General features: G+C 59.6%; 1 protein-coding gene across 1 annotated transcript; it reads right to left on the minus strand.

Moving 5' to 3' along the window:
* Positions 1-1,264: 1,264 nt before the first annotated feature.
* On the minus strand, positions 1,265-15,805 carry PLK5 (polo like kinase 5 (inactive)). The gene is made up of 18 exons (XM_065873870.1): positions 15,676-15,805; positions 11,443-11,568; positions 9,730-9,847; positions 8,369-8,675; positions 7,599-7,712; positions 7,329-7,445; positions 6,517-6,646; positions 6,305-6,392; positions 6,118-6,213; positions 5,299-5,497; positions 5,042-5,168; positions 4,786-4,862; positions 4,568-4,652; positions 4,241-4,318; positions 3,562-3,718; positions 2,516-2,645; positions 2,323-2,433; positions 1,265-1,668 (listed from the first exon to the last, which is right to left on the minus strand). Exons 1-18 carry the CDS (start codon positions 15,803-15,805, stop codon positions 1,483-1,485), a joined length of 2,376 nt encoding a protein of 791 aa, XP_065729942.1. The 3' UTR covers positions 1,265-1,482.
* Between the last annotated feature and the right edge of the window lie 1,354 nt (positions 15,806-17,159).

Raw genomic sequence — 17,159 nt, forward strand, 5'->3', positions numbered from 1 at the left:
AGAGCTTCAGGAAACCAGTATGGGTGGGTGGGAGGGCGATGCTTAACCCGGGGCCGGCCCACACCTCAGTGGCGGAGTAGTGGTGGCGCCAGTGGCTCCAGCTGACCTGGAGCAAAGTCAGGCCATGGAGGGTTACGGAGGCAGCAGGGGCTTGAGGCATGGAGACCACCCCCCTGCAGTTTGGCCCCAAGAGCAAGAGGAAGAGCTGTGGCCGACCCCCACCCCGGCCAAGGGGTCTATGGTGGTGGGCGTGCGTCCTCGGGAGGGAGGTGGGACCTGGAGCCTGAGCGAGGGTCCCGACAGGGGTGGGCAGAAGGGGTGTTGGCCTGGTGTCTGTAAGGAATTGAGGGGTCTCTGGGGAGCTGCAGGGAGTGGGCTTGTCAGTTTGCTGCTAAAATAAGAGGAGAGAAGGACCCCAAAGGGCCCAGGTGCCCGGGAGCTTGGTTGGGGATCATGGAGATTGGGTGGCTGAAGGACCCACCAGGGGAGGGTGAGGCCCAGGGCCGAAGCCCAAATCCAGACCAGCCAAAGCCAGCCCCCTGGAGGGGTTTCTGAAGACGCAATGGTTAACCGGGTGGTCCCCCAACCATGGGCAGGGCTGTCACCTATGCTGGTCTGAGGAAGTGCTGTCCCAGGACTTTCCAGAAACACCTGAGGAGACCGCTTACTGCTGGGTACAGGGTTGTGAATATTGTCAGTGTGAGGCCAGAGACACTGCAGCCCTCGGGGAGAGAGATGGCCAGGCCAGGGTGAATTCCCTCCCTTGCCATGAGAGGCCCTGGATGCAGCCCTGCCTGAAGGTCATGTGTCCCAACCTCTCAGTTATAGGCACCAATAAGCTCTTCTTCTTTGTTTCAGCCACTGTGAGCTGGAATAACTGAAACTCACAAAAACCCAGAGGGACCACATTCTCAGTCAGGGAGCTGGAAAGCATTTCCGGGGCGTGGGGAGGGGAAGTCCTGAGTGCAAGCTCTCGTCCCCCTTGGCAATCGGCTCTCTTGGTTCACAGGTCCAGCACATCAGGGTGACCCTGGTCCAGTGTCTTGTCCCGGCGTGACAGCCTCCAACACGTGTCCTCACTGCCCAGCAGTTGAGCCGAATGTCCCATATTTTAGACTTTTGGTCATGGCAGAACCCCACTCTAGTAAGAATTTCTGTGTTGGTGAAAATCTGGCCTGTCTCTGCCACAAGGAGCAGTGGGCTCAGATCATGGTGCCCCCTTGGCAAAGCTCCTCAAATTCCCCCAAAGAGGCTGACGGCAGGCTGCGGAGTCAAGTTTACTTTAATGAAAAAAGAACAATTCCAAACACAAGTCTGGGTTGAACAGTCATGCCACGAGGCGAGGACCCCCACCTCCTATAGGCCCTGCATGCTCCCCCAGCTGTCCCCAAGGACGTCCCCTCTGGCGGAGCAAAAGGGACAGAAATGGAGCTTGGGTCCTGGGCATCAACACGCAGAGGTCCACCTTGACCCTCAGGGAAGCTAGATGCTCTGAAGCATGTGGATCGCATGCTGAAGGTGCTGGCGGGCAGCCGGAGCGCAGCCATGGCTCCGCAGGACGCCCAGCGGGTAGGAGGTGCCAGGCTGGCCCTGCTCCCAGACCGTGAGCCGCAGCTCTCCACACCCACCACTCAGCACGAGTTGAGCCTGGTCTCCGCGGCAGCTGACCTACCGAGGTGGGAGGAGCTGGGTTCGAGGGGAGAAGGAGCCCTGGCCCTCGGAGGACAAGTGGATAGGAGACTGAGGTCCCCCTGATCTGAGTCTCAGTGGCTGCCCCACCCCTAGGAACTCAGGGTCGGGAGCCCAGGGCTCTACCACACAGACAGGGAAACTGAGGCTCAGATGGGACTCCTCCGCCCAGAGCCGCCCAGTGAGACCTCCTACTCTTAAGCCTGTGCCCTGGGGAACAGAAGCTCCTCATGGGTACCAGCTTCCACAGCTGCTGGGCAGGGCCATTTGAAGACAATCCTCTAAGACCCGGCCCAGGCCAGGGTACTCTGGTCTGAACAGAGAGGGGATTTTGACTATAAAATAAAATCATACTAATTTTTAAAAATAATAAGTATTGTATACTAGTGCGTTTCAAATCTGTTTTAGGAGTGGCTATGATGTCCCAGGGATTGCCAGGACTGCGCAGGAAAACCTAAAAATGATTCTGCAACACAATGACATTTCGACAGCTGCTACAGGTAACCACACAGGACGATGACCCTGAGGGACATTTTGCTGTCATTCAGACACATTTTATTTCCGATTTTCCTGGGGCTTCCCCCAGAAGCGTGCAATGTAACAGCCCTGTTTGCGGGGGGGACCCTCACTCACCTGCACCGTCCCATCACTGAACAGCAGGAGTGCGGCCCGCTCGGACACCAGGAAGCGCAGCAGGCAGAGGCTGGGGGCTGCCGGCCAGGCGGCTGTGGACAGGCCCCCCTCCTGTGGACAGACCCAGCCACGGGGCCTCAGGGCCGAGGGCTCCCACCGCCTGGCACACCCCCCAGCCCCACCCAGCCCTCACCTCTCGCAGCCGCCGCTGCATGTATCGGGCAAAGAGCCGAAGGACAGCCAGCTTGGCACCCAGCAGGGTGGGCACATCCCTCAGGGCGAACGTCTCCAGCCTTCCCCGGTCGGGCATGTAGATGACTTGGCTGATGGGGGTGGGGGGTTGCACAGGGCGGTGCCAGCTGTCAGGACCTCCATCCTGGACACCTCACACCCGAGGACACCTTCTCACGCAGCCGTGTCTCTTGGACCATGATGTGAAACCAGCTCTGCACGGACCAGCCCTCTCTGTTCATCCAGCCCCGGCCCCTCCCCTGAACTCCAGACCCTTGGAGCCACAGACTCAGCCTGTCCACGCTGAGATCCTGACCGGCCGCCACAACTACTGAGCCTGTGCGCCACAGCTACTGAAGCCCACCTGCCTAGAGCCTGTGCTCCGCAACAAGAGAAGCCACCACCATGAAAAGCCCGTGCATCGCAACAAAGAGTAGCCCCCGCTCGCCGCAACTAGAGAAAGCCCGCGCAGCAACGAAGACCCAACGCAGCCAAAAATAAATTAATTAATTTAATTAATTTTTTAAAAAAAAAAGTGTGAGTCTGACCCCTCCTTCCCGCCCCAACCCCAACAGTGGCCTGTGAGGCTCTGTGACTTCATGTCCTTCCCCTCTCCCTGCCATTCCTCAAACCCACCACGCTCAGTCCCATCTCGGGGGCTTTGCACATGCTGTTCCCTAGGCCTCAGATGCTGTTCCTGACGGACTGTTTCTCATCATTTCTGTCTCGCCTGAGCGTCACTTCTTCAGAAAGCCCCTCCTTCCACAACCACTCTGTTGAGAGTCGTCTCCACTTCCCCAATCTGTCACCTCACCTGCTTCGTTTCCTTCAGAAAACTGCCACCTGAAATCAACTTAGTAATTCATTTGTTTAGCATTGTTCTCCCCGACCAGGCAGTAAGCACCTGTAGGTGTGCACAGTAGATGTGTAATAAATCTGTGAGGAGTGAATGAAGAAAGGCAGGAAGGAGGGCCTGGCCTCCCAGGGGGTAGGAACTCCACAACTTACCCCTCTGCAGGACGCAGGGCCATGTGGGTGCCATCCCGAAGCAGGACACCACTGCCCCCGTCTGACAATTGGTAGCCGAAGCCGTACTTGCTGGAATAATCCACCCACTTGGGGGCCCAGAGGATGGGCCGCTGCTCTCCTGGGGGATCCTGCGTGGCTGGCACAGGATGAAATGAAGTGAGCAGGGGTCCTGGAAGGGGCGGGCGGAAGGACGGCAGAGGCACAGGAGATGGAGAGTAAAGTCCAAGGAATAGAACACCAACTCTTGGGACTTCCCTGGCGGTCGAGTGGGTAAGACTCCGTGCTTCCGCTGCAGGGGGCATGGGCTCGATCCGTGGATGAGGAACTAAGATCTCACATGCGACCAAAAAAAAAAACCAACTCTTGCCTTGAGGCGGGAGGACTGAGGGACCCTGGGATCACAGCTGCCTCTGGAAATGAGTAAATCTGAAATGCTTGTAAGGTCCAAAATACCGTAGGGCTTTGCTTTATTTCATTAAACATTTTTTGTATTAAAAAATAAAAATTGCTCAAGGCCATGTGGGATCCTAGATTGGATTGCAGAAGAGAAAAAGGGCAATCATGGAAACCCTGGGAAACTCCAGTGGCCCAGGAAGCTGGGCCACAGGAGAAGCTGGAAGTCTGTAATACAATCGCCAGCTATCTGTGCTGCTCCTACCTGGGGCGCCAGAGTCCAGGCAAAGCTGCAGGCTCCTGATGGCTGCCTCTACCTCCTGCCTCGGGCTCCCCTGGGGCCCTGGGGAGACAGATCTCTGTGGGGGACAGGCAGGCCAGGGCCCCTCCAACCAGCCCCGCCCCGAACTCCCACATCCGGGAAAGTCCTATTTTCACCCCAGAAGGATTCCAGACATCATTGTCATTTTACAGGTGGGAAAATTGAGGCCGGGAGAGGGGACGTGGTCCTGGCAAGGCAGGATCTTTGCCCCCCACTTCTCGACCCTCAGTCCTGCCCACAGCTCCCACCTACGATGGAGAGTCTGCTCACCCGCCGGGTCACTCCCGAGGGTCCCCTGGCTGAGCAGGTGGACAGGGCTTTCAGGGCACGGAGCCCCTCCCTCTGACAGGGAGGCCTGGGGAGGGAGCAGCAGGGGTTGGGGGCTCTGGCCTCCCCCCCTGAAGACCCCCTGGCTTCTCCCTCTGCCCAGCCTTCCTGTGAGGATGCCCTCCACATTCCCCACCATGCCCCCCTCCCCGCGCCCTCACCTCACTACCGCACTCCATGGAGTCAGGGTCAGGGCCGCCTTCTCCTGGACCTGAAGCCTCCTTAGGAGTGAAGGGGCCTGCAGGAGGCACGAGGATTGGGGGGTGGGCAGAGCCTGACCCCATGCAGGGCGAGACCTCTGCCACCGACATCCGCCTCTGCCGTGGCGGTGACATTTCAGAGCAGGTAGGGAGGAGGACAGGCGTGTGAGATGCGGGGCGCAGGTAGGAGCAGGTGAGGGGGCGGGGCGGTACTCACAAGGCCTCCGGCACTGGGGCAGCAGCAGCTGGCCCACCCTCCGGAAGAGCCTGCCCAGAGGCTGGGGGATGGAGAAGATGGGCAGGCTGTGGCAGGAGTGGGGCGGCAGCCGGTCCGGGGTGAAGCCCTTTGGAGTGGAGAGCTGGGCGTTAGCACGCCACTCCTGAGTACCTGGGCTAGCTGGGGGTCCTGACCCACACCTGGGTCTGCTGAGACACCCCAGAGAAGGGCAGCCCCGACCCGCTGACACCCCACACCTGCGTGAAAAAGTCATCCTGCAGCAGGTGGTCCAGGCTGGGCCGCTCGGCCGGGTTGGGTGCCAGCAGGCGGGCGATGAGGCGGCGTGCATTGGGGGACAGATGTGCAGGCTCGGGGTAGCGGCCGTCTCGGATGTTCTGGTACATCTCCGACAAGGGTGCCGCCACGAAGGGAGGGGCGCCAGTCAGCACCATGTACCTGGGCCGGGTCGGGGGCAGGAACCTGGGTGCCTGCTTGCATCTGTCCTGGGCATCCAGGGTTGCCTCACACCTACCTGTGCACACCTGGCCACACCTTCCCACACTTCCTGACTCCGTACCCACGTCACATCCACTTTCTCATAGCTGCCCTACATCTGCTCCCACCTGGCCATTCCTGTCTGCTCAGGAGACGCCAGCATGTGTCTGTACACCTGCCTGCTCCTGGGTTATACCTGGACACACCTGCATATACCTTTCCAGGTTTAGTTTATGCATGCTCACATCTCATACCTGTACATATGCCCTCATCTGCCTGTGTATCTGCCACCTGCACACACCTGTCCACACCTCTGTGCACACTCAAAACTATCATCCCGCCGTATGCCCTATTCACACCTGCACGCTCAGATGATGGCAGGTGTGTGCTCCCACCTGCCCCCCAAGCTGCACACACTGGTCCTGTGTTTGCTCATACCTGCCTGTGCCCCCATCAACGTCCCTTGTACATGCCTACACCTGTCCTTACCTGCCGGTGCCTGCTCCCACCTGCCCACACCTGGCCCCAGCTGGGCAGTCCTGTCCCCCTTCCCCAGGCCCGGGGCTTCGGGGGCCACTCACATGACGCAGCCCAGAGCCCAGATGTCCGACTGGCAGGAGTGCCCGTTTCTGGACACGACCTCCGGGGCCAGGAAGTTTGGGGTCCCACAGAGCACTCTGGGGGGCATAACGGGGGCTCAGGAAGGCTGGGGCCAGAGCCGGCCCACTCTCACCCACCCAGAGAGCCCGCTCAGAGCCTCCCAGTCACCTGTGGCAGCGGCCTCCTGGGCCCACCCTGGTGGCCAGCCCCAGGTCTCCGATCTTCACCTCCATGTTCTTGTTCAGGAAGAAGTTACCTGCCGGGGCGGGGGGGAGGAGGGGATGGGAGGGGGAGGAGCACGGCGTGAGGGTGGAATCCCCGCCCTCGCCCCGCCCCCGCCCCGCCCCGCCCCGCCCCCGCGGCCCCTTCCGCGCCCTCACTGAGCTTCAGGTCCCGGTGGACGATGCGCCTCTGGTGCAGGTAGCGCAGGCCGCTGACCAGGCCCCGCAGGTAGTAACGCACCTCAGGCTCTGTCAGCGTCTGCCGCGCCTCCAGCACGTGGGCCAGTGACTGCAGGGGACCGGCAGGTGCAGCACCGGCGCCGAGGAGACACAGGTGAGCCCAGGTTAGGCGGTACAGTGATTTCCAGGGACCCAAGAAGGCAAAGGTAAATTCAGCTCTCAGGTGGATGTGGCTGATTGTGGGACAGGCAGAGGTGAGCTCTGAGCCCCAGGAGGAACGTACGAGTTCAGATGGGCCGAGGGGGCCACAGGGAGCTTTTCGGCAAGAGACGAACCCAAGGCGGGTACATTCTGGGCAAAGGAGAGCTCAGGTGTATTTAATTGGGCTCAGGCAGTTCAAGGGGTCTATGAAGGTACAACTAAGTCCAAGTGGGTTCAGGAACAGGCATTCCTGCCTGTCGGACCTCTGGGCTCTGGGCTACACCATGTGAGTGGCCCCAAGGGCCCCGGACCTGGGGAACGGGGGCAGGACTGCCCAGGTGAGGCCAGGTGTGGGCAGGTGGGGCCTGGCTGAGTGCAGGAGGGGCACAGGTGGGCATAGGTGTGCCAAGGTGAGTCGAGAGAGCCTCTGGGTGGGCAGGTGGGCACTAGAGCATTAAGGGTGAGCACAGGTGGGCCTAGTGTGGTCACAGGTAGAAACAGATAAGGAGAGACAGACATGGGAGGGGGCCACAGATGAGCACAGCGGACTGGGGGGGCATGGCTCCCTCTAGGCCCCGCCCCCTGGGCACCTGGCGGCTGCAGTATTCCAACACCATGTACACGTGGTCACGGTCAGCAAAGTGTCCGTGGAAGGCCACGATGTTGCGATGTCGCAGGCGGCTGTGCAGGGCGATCTCGCGCTCCACCTGCAGGCGGGGTCCCACGTGTACACACCCGGCAGGTGCCCACACCCGAGGTACCCATGCCCCCACGGGCATGCTCACCACCCTCAGGGCAGGGACGTCTCTGCGGACCCGATTTGGTCACAGGGCCCCTGGGCACTGATGCGCAGAGCGTACCTTGTCGCCGGGGCACAGCCGTCCAGCCCCACCACCGCCGTGAGGCACCACTTTGAGCGCAAACACGGAGCTGGTGGACATGTCGGTCAGCTTGTAGCAGCGGCTGAAGGCGCCCTGCGGGGCAGGCGATTCACGAGCTCAGGGCACACAGGTGTGGGGACAGATGGCCAGGCCTCTTCACACACAGACACGCACACACACACACCCCTGAGACGCATGGATGCATGGCTCACATCCTCGTACCTGGATACCCAAGGCAACACAATACAGAGAAGTACACGAAGGCACAGGGACACATACACTCAGACACACAGACACATCCACACCTGGATATATAGAGCCCACGGACCCTCGTACAGTCCCCGGACACACGGTACAACGCCCGAACACAGAAAGCAGAGACCTATGACACATTCAGATACATACGCACAGGGACAACACAACAGAGTCTGGGTCCGCACCAAGGCTCCAAGTCGCAGAACACTTGGGCGCACACCCACACCCTAGACACACAACCCACAACACAGCACAACGTGCCCAACACCGGTTCCCGCCACACGATGCACGCAGAACAGCGGGTACATCGCGGACCCGGGCGTCCACCCACGCCAGCCCCAAACTCGCGTGGACACGCGACACAGGCAGAGACAAAAGCCGGGGCGCACGCTGGCTCGTTTGCGGTCGCGATCGCGCGAACGCGCCCCGCCCCGCCGGGACCCCTGCCCGGCCCGGCCACCTCGTCAGCGGACTTGGGGTGCCGGGGTCCCCACCTCGCCGATCAGCTTCCCGCGCCTGTACACGCGCCCCGAGCTCGGGTCGCGCAGGAAGACGGAGACCAGCGGGCGGCCACTGCGCCGCCGCCGCCGCCGCCGCCGCCGCGGTTCGGGCTCCATCCCTCCCGGGAGCCTGGCGGGGCGGGCGCACTGGCGCAGTCTCGGCCGGGACCACCGCGCGCGGCGCTGCTCTGGGGGCCGCGCGCTGCCTGGACGCGTCTTATTGGCCGAGGGGGGAGGGGTGGAGTCCAGACGCTCGGGGCGGTCAGCGCGGGAGGGGGCGGGCGCGTGCGGGGACGCGGGACTGGCGGGAGTTCAGGGACCAGAGCGGCGCTGGCACCCCTGCACGCCAGCCCAGCGCCAGTCCCGCGCGCGCTCAGCTCGCTTGCTCCTCCAATCCTGCGCCTCCCGCCAAGCCGTGAACTGTCAACACGCCCATTTCTCTGAGCGGGAGACTGAGGTCAGAGGGATTGTCTCATTCTCTCGAGGCTTCGAGGGGAAGGGTGGGTGGGAGGGAGGGCTTGGCAGGGCTCTCCCCAGACTGCACTTGAGGTCTGAGTCTAGTCGTCCTGAATACGTGTGACCGTGGGTCCTCCTGGCAGGTGGGTCCCCGGGCCCCATATGACAATGCACGAGGCTTGATTATCTCGGCACTAGGGAGCCACAGCAGGATTCAGGGAGGTGGGGAGGGGCGTGAAGCCCAAAGGGGCACTGCTGGGGTTGGGAGGCTGGCATATATGATGGACACTCCGTGGAGAGAAGGAGCAGGATTTGGGTACTGATGGACAGACACTGGGGGTTGTGACTCCTGGCTTGGGCAGCCAAAGAGAGGCAGGGGGATGGAGAACAGGTGGGCAGGCTCGGGCCCCCCCCCGGGAACCATGGGAGCATCTCTGAGCTGTTCCCCAGACTCAGTTCCCAGCTCTTTCCTTGTATTGTCTCAAGTCACCCTTTCACCGATTCCGAGATGCAGGAACTGGCCTTGTCCCCATTTTACAGATGAACACCCTGAGGTCCGGGGAGGTTAAGTCGCTTACCCAGCCAGGAAGGGACAGTGCCGGACGTGAATCCAGGCAGCTGCCTCTGGATGCCTCGGTATTAATCCCCAAAAGTTACATAACACAATGAATGGGGAGGGGTTAGCAGGGCTCCGTGGGGCTGGAATCAGGCCTCGGAATTTTCCAGAGACCAGATTTCGGAGTTCGGCCCAGCCAAGCCACCAGGGATAGGAAACACCTTCTGCGTTGTCACATGTCTGCCTGGCATGTCAAATGGGGGCACCCAGGGCATGAGGGACTCTGCGGGGGCCCCAGTGCATTGGATGCAGCCATCCTCTGGTACCTTTGCGGGGGGCCGGCCTCAGCTCCAGGGCAAGGATTCCATCCAGGCCAGTGCAGGGGGCCAGCTGGCTGCGGCCGGGGGAGCCCGAGTCCTCTGCTAATGAGAACCAGGTGCGGTGTGACAGAAGGAAGGCAGCTGGGGGGCCCGGGGGTCTGAGCTGTCACATCACTGTCGCCCTGGAATCCACAGTGGCAGGCAGGAATCCAGGTCCTTCTCAGTGGCACGCCTCTGCTGCCTGCAAATTCAGGTGTTTGCTCAGCACTTGTGCCCAAGACAGACCCACCCGGCCCTCAGGAAACGGTGGAGAGGAGATCACCCAGAATTCACCAAAGCCGGGGGTCTGGGCGGGTTCTGGAGGCCAACGTCAGAAAGCCAGACCCCTTCCAGGAAGCGGCTTATCCCAGAGGTCGGTGCTCTCCTTAGCCCCACGTTATCGATGAGGAAACTGAGGCTCAGGAAGGGACATGCAAGCCAGAGTCACCAGACTGTGGCCGAACCTGGCCTGCAGTGCAGGTTGGTGCGTCTGGAGCCCCTGCCCCCCCCGATACTGCCCCCTAGGCCTCTCCTCCGGGGGCTATGGGAGCACAGGAAGAGGCCTCACGCTGCAGTAGGCAGCTGAACCCACTGGACCCCCAGAAGCCTCCTGGGGGAAAGAAATCCAAAGCTCCTGGCCCAGTGCCTCACAGCAGGGCTGTCAGCTGACACCCTCTGCAGACACCAGCTCTGCCCCCATCTCCCGGCAGCCCACTGTTTTCCTGGCTGAACCTCCTCCACGGGGCTGGGGAGCCATCCCATTGCCAGCCTGCGCCCCCTCGAGCAGGGATGCCCTCCCCCAGCACTCTAGAATGGAAAACTTTATAATAAAAGGAAAACCTTAGATGTTCATAGCAGCTTTATTCACAACAGCCAAAAGGTGGAAATAGTCTGGGTGTCCGTCGACTGATGAGGGGTAAACAAAACGTGCTCCACCCATACAGTGGAATATTATTCAGCCTTAAAAAGGAAGGAGGTTCTGACACTTGATACAACGTGGATGGACCTTGAGGACATCATGCCCAGTGAAATAAGCCAGACACAGAAGGACACGCTGTGTGTCATTCCACACACAGAAGGTCCTAGAGGAGTGACATCCAGAGAGACAGGAAGTAGATGGTGGGGGCCAGGGGCTGGGGGAGGGGTGGGGAGTCAGGGTTTCATGGGGACAGAGTTTCAGTTTGGGAAGATGAGAAAGTTCTGGAGATGATGGTGGAGATGGTTGCCCAACAATGTGAGGGTACTTAATGCCACCGAGCTGTGCACTTACAAATGGTGAAGATGGTGAATTTTGTGTGATTGTATATTTTGCCACAATCAGAAAGTGAAAACCGTTTTAGCTTCCCCACCCCCCTAAAAACCACAGGCCTAGGGAGCTAATACCCCCATTTTACAGATGAGCAAACTGAAGCCTAGTGTGTGTAGCAAGCACAGGATGGCAGTTTTGCAGAGGGGCAGGCGTTGAGGGGGGAACTCAGTGGGGCTGCCTGACCCTCCCTGCCGACCCCTGCCCAGGGATCAGGAGGCCGGGGTGGTCGTGGGCTGGAGCCCCAGCCTGGCCGCGCAGTCCCCTGAGCCCCCGTGCTCCAGGCCAGAGGCTTGATTTGTCTCCAGTCTGTTCTTTCCCTGACCTGAGATAACTCCCCAGACTCAGCAGATTTCCCAGGAGAAGTGCCGGGGAGCCTTGCTCAAAATACCTGCCGCAGGTGGAGGGGGTGGCTGCTGAGACAGCGCCCAGGCGGGACCCTGGGAGGCCTCCCTCAGGAGGCTGGCAGGTGGGCTGGGCGCGGGGTCCGCGGTGGTGCAGCCCCCTCCTTCCAGAACTAGGGAGGGAGCAGGCAGGCAGGCAGGCGTGAATCAGCCCGGCTCCTGGGTCCCTCTCTTGCTTCCTGCCTCCTGGACTCTGAAACGCAGTGGACTCCCTGCTGCCTGTCTGTACTCGGGAGCCCTCGGCCAGACCTCTCAGGTCCCCAGGGACGGGCCCCGTGAGCAGAGCGGGCGGGAGGCCACCTCATGACTGCAGTGCCCACTGCCTCAAGACTGGCCCAGCTGGGGCTGTGGGGACCTGGGTGCCACATTCCCTGAGCTTCCATCCTCCGGGAACAAACCTTGCCCTTGCCTCTCCTGCCTCTCAGCACACACTGTCACTGGCTCCTTCTAGAAGCTCTGTCCCCTCATGTCCTCTGGGACACCTCTTTGTAGGCTATTCTCCCACCTTTCTTTTTTTTTTTTTTTTTTTTGCGGTACGCGGGCCTCTCACTGTTGTGGCCCCTCCCGCTGCGGAGCACAGGCTCCGGACGTGCAGACTCAGCGGCCATGGCTTACGGGCCCAGCCGCTCCGCGGCATGTGGGATCCTCCCGGACCGGGGCGCAAACCCGCGTTCCCTGCATTGGCAGGCGGACTCTCAACCACTGCGCCACCAGGGAAGCCCCTCCCACCTTTCTTGTTACATCTTTTCGGTTCTCCTTTGAGGCTCCTCCTCCCGGTGCCCAGGACTCAGTTCAGAGCCCCCCGCATCCCCTTTGTCCACTCCCTCTCGCTGATGTGGTCCAGGCCAGCAGAAGACTGACGCAGGGGGCTTGTCTCTCCTCCCCTGTCTTAGTCCGGCCTTTGCCAAAAGCAGACCCTGAAGCAAGGGTTTAGTGCCGTGAGTTGATCTGAAGAACAGGACTGAGGGGCCGGGGAGGATGGGAGGGGAGGACGAGGGGCGCATGGACCCCTGGCATCCACCTCCCGTTGGCCGGGGCCTCCACCTTGGACATTAATTGTCTTGTACACCCAGCTTGGAATGGCTCCCATACATGGTCCAACTGCAGCTTGGAGAGCGATGGAGTGAAATGTGGGACAGGAAGGTATGTGGGTGGGGAGCTCTGAGGGGCTTGATGCCCCCCCAGAGCGGAGCAGAGCCTGGGCTCAACCACTCCAACTTCTCCCCTTTGGCCCGTGACACTAGGACACATGTCCACAGTCAGGGTGTGGGGCGGCAGACAGGGTCAGGGAGGGGAGGTCCAGAGTGCAGTTTTGGGGACATTGCCTTCAAGATGCCTGGCAGGGGAGCCCAAGGATAATCCAGAGGAGGAGATGGGACTGAAGACACCAAGTGGGGTCTCCCTGGCACAATGCGCAGGACCAGCCAGGGCCCTGGGTCAGGAGCTTTAAGGACGGCTATGGCCAGGTTGGGGGCCACGATGTATTTGGGCCCTCAGAGGCTCACAGAACCAGGGGCTGCCTGAGAACTGGACTCAGGGGATGCTGTGGGGCTCAGGGACAGTCCAGCCTCTTCCTGACAGCAAGAAGCCTTCCAGAACCAAATCAGATCACATCCAAAGCCTGCTAGTGGGCCCCCATGGCCTTCCCACACACCCACTCGCTCACCCTGGCCCAGCCACCCTGGCCTCTCTGTTGGTCTAAGATCCCATACCAAGCTCATCCCAACCTCAGGGCCTTTGCACATGCCATTCTCGCTGCCCAAAGGACTCCCCGCCCCCCCCCCACCTAGTCTTCGTCCAGGAGCTCCTTCTCATCTTCTGGGACCCAGGCAAGGGCCCCCCACACCCTATGAGTCCCTCTGCGGTACCCTCACAACCTGCAATCATGCCATTTCCCTGCTAGTTCGCTGACTTCTCTCCTACAGGACTGGGGGCTCCATGGCAGAGACAGGCTGTGCATTTCCGTGCTATGTCCCGTGTAGGTGCTGACCCAACTCACTGGGGGGCCTTGGGAAAGTCCAAACCCTCCCCCAGCTGCCTCAGACTCCGCCTGCTGGGTGGGCATCCTCAGGGTCCTGAGTGGGTGCTGTCCCTCCGGGTGGACACTCTTCCCCCAGTGTCCTCAGCTGGATGCATTCTCAACCTCTGTTTGGGGACATTGATTGACCCCGCTGCATGCAAAGTACTGGGTGCCATCAGAACCAGCCAGATTTCCACAGGAATAATCTGTATTTCATCTGCTTAGGTCTTTTGACCAATTATGAGAGAAGCAGCTCAATGTCATGTGGGCTCCTGGATGAGATCCTGGAGCAGAAAAAGGAAATTAGTTGGGGAAAAAGGAAAAAAAGACAGCAACTCGTGGAATCCAAATAACGTTTGGAGTTTGGTCAATAGTGATGGTAATTACTAATATTATCAATTAGTAACCATAATATACCAAGGTGAGTTCCTTAGATGTGACAAATAGTCATTTCCTATGGCTGTTGTAACGAATTAACACAAACTTGGTGGCTTAAGAAAACATACATTTATCACCTCGCATTCTGGAGGTCAGAAGTCCTAAAATCCAGGCGTGGGCAGGGCCGGTCCTTCCTGAGGCTTCAACGGAGCATAGGTTCCCGCCTTTTCCAGCTTCTAGAGGCTCCGCATCCCTGGCTCTCAACCCCTCCTGCATCTTTACAGCCAGCAGTGCAGCATCTCCCGTCTCTCTCTGCCTCTGACCCTCCCGCCTCCCTCTTATAAGTACCCTGTGACGATGCTGGGGCCCCCGGGGAATCCAGGGACCTCCCCATCCCAGGGGCCTTAATTCCACCTGCAGAGTCCCCTCTGCCCCGTGAAGTAACACGTCACAGGTCCCAGGACCAGGACACGGACGTCCTGTGTGTGTGTGTGTGTGCGGGGGGTGACATTATACTACTGATGACAAAGGATAGAGAGAAACTTGCTGTAATATCTTTGCAACTTTCTGTAAATCTAAAATTATTCCAAAATAAAAATTCTCTTTAAAAAAGAGAATTAAAAGACTACAATAAGTTAAACTAAAAGGCAGTAACTCAAACTCACCCCAACCCCCTCTCCCCCCACCCCCGCCTAGATCACCATGCTCGACGGTGAGGGTTTATTTCTGTCCGCTTCCTGTCTGAGTTTATGCTAACATAGGTACTTTTCCTTTTATATAAACGGCATCAGATCATGCGTAACTTTTCCTTCTCACCTAACACTTCTTGCCGTTTCTGAATAGCCTTCCCATGCTCCCGGTCCCCACAATATGCGAGGCCCCTGCCCCCTCTGGCCTCATGTTCACTGCTCTCCAGCTACACAGGCCTCCTCACTGGACTGGTCCTCACCCTGCTCCTTTGGCCCCCTGGCCTTTGCACGTGCTGTTCCATCTGCCAGGAACACCCTCTCCCTCACACCCTCTTCCGTCCGGTTCCCCTTCATTCTCCAGGTCCTGCCTCAAGCATCTCCCCACTTAGGCAAGTCCCTCCAGCCCCCTGCCTCAAAAGGAGCTCAGGACACCCATTCGGATGTGACTGTGAAGCTATCCCAGGCCCTCCAAGTGTCACTGCGTGTGACTCTGCCCCTCTGCCCCCCCAGCATCCTGACCCATGAGGTGGGGGTGAGGATTCCTCTCACGGGGGCAGCTGGGGGTGTCACATCAGATATGGAGGCCTCCAAGGTGGTGGTGATGTGTAGAGGTGAAATACTCCATCACAGGATCAGTGGCCTAAGAAACAGGACCTGTCCAGGGGGGTGAGGGTGATGCAAAAAACGCTGTTCCCTATTTGAGAGGACCTCCTGATAACAAGTCACAGAAACTCCAAATTGCTAAAGTGAAAAATAATGAATGGATAGCTTCAGGTGCAGCTTGATCCAGGGACTGAAACAACCGTCTCAGAAATCTCGCCCTTTCTGCTTCCTGCTTCTGTTGGCTTCTCCTGTGGTGGAGAAAACTACCATCCCAGCTCACATGGGCGACCCTGGCCATGGTGGGTCCCCGATCCTGCTCTATTTATGCTTATGCCCAGGGACAGCTGGGCAGCTCCAGAAACCCGGGTTCTGGGGTTGCAGGACCCCTCCCACCCCACCTACACAGGAGACTGGAGTATCCTGTGGACCACGTGCCCAGGCCTGAGGGATCGTGGGAGGCCATAGGGAGTTGGGGACGGGGGCAGGGGGAGGCTCAAGGCTGTGAGACCACAGAGGGAGCCTAGGCTGACCCACATCCATCAGGACTCGTGTCCACTCGGCCTGATCCTGTCCGGGCCCAGCGTCAGGGATGCGGTCCAGGCCGGAGCTCAGCGTAGGGGGACCCTGCCGACCCCTGGGCCTGAGTTCAGACCAGGGCATGAGTTGCGGGGGGTGGGGGGTGGGTGAGATGCCGCCGCACCTGGAGCCTCCAAACCTCACAACCACCCCTCCACCTGCAGCAGGTATTTCGAGCTGAGCTCTCTGCCTCCTCTGGGGATCTGCTGAATCCAGCTGAGTTAGCTCCTGCATGGGGAGGGGAGGCTGGAGATCTGCAGGGCGACAAAGACTGGGGAGAGGGGGCATGGGTGGGTACAGGACTCCACACCTTCACCCCAGCCCCATCTGGCCATCCCATAAGCATTAGGGCCCCCATGCGGGGCACAGTGCCTACTGTATGCACTCCCTGCAGGACCCAGTGCCTCCTGTGTATTGTCCCTGCAGGGCACAGGGACTGCTGTATGCACTTTCTATAGGACTCAGTGCCTGCTGTATGCACTCACTGCAGAGTACAATGCCTGCTGTAGACATTCTCTGTAGAGCATGGTGCCTGCTGTATGCACTCCTTGTGGGACATAGTGCCTTCTGTATACCCTCCCTGCAGGGTGCGGTGACTTCTGTATACACTTTCTATAGGCTACATTGACTGTTGTATACACTCCTTGGGAGGGTCAGTGTCTACTAAATGCATTCCTTGCAGGGTGCAGTACCTACTGTATACACTCCCTGCAGGGCCAAGTGTCTACTGTGTGCATGTCTAGGATGCAGTGACTGCTGCATACATTGCCTGCAAAGCATAATGCCTGCTGTATATGCTCCATGCAGGACACAGCGCCTGCTGTATGCTTTCTTTGCAGATCACAATGCCTGGTATATACACTCCTTGCAGGGTACACTGCCTGCTGTATGCACACCCTGCATAGCGCGGTGGACCGGGGCTTGGGGCATAAGGCACATGGGGGTGGGGGTGCGGGGGATGAGATTGTCCACTTGGTGGCACTCCTGGCCAAGCCTGATTTCTCTCTGATGCCGCCCAGGCCCGAGGCCCCAGCTCAGCACACAGTAGCTGCTCTGCAGAGGGTGCCTGCCCTCACCATCCCCCTCTCTCTCCTGCTATCCTCTCTCGAGCCTTGTTCCCCCAGGCTGAACCTTGTCAAGGTCACTGCCTTCATTGATGCTGATCCGCTGGCCACTGGTCCATGCTCTATCCTCATCTTACCCACTCAGGCTGCTCCTCCTCCTCTTGGAAGCCCATCCTCTTGCGACCTTGGGGAACCCCATGCCCACCTCAGCCTCTGACACTCAGGCCCCAGTCTCCGTTCTGTCCACACTCTCACCCCATGACCTCATCGATGACTCTAAACACCCCTGTGTGCAAAGGATGCCCACATGTCCATCCCCAGCCAGACGCGGCCCCTGGACTCCCAGCTCTCCTTGCCTCACCCTAGACCCATCC

The sequence above is a fragment of the Phocoena phocoena genome, chromosome 3, assembly GCF_963924675.1.
Source record: "Phocoena phocoena chromosome 3, mPhoPho1.1, whole genome shotgun sequence".
In the NCBI taxonomy this organism is placed as follows: Eukaryota; Metazoa; Chordata; class Mammalia; order Artiodactyla; family Phocoenidae; genus Phocoena; species Phocoena phocoena.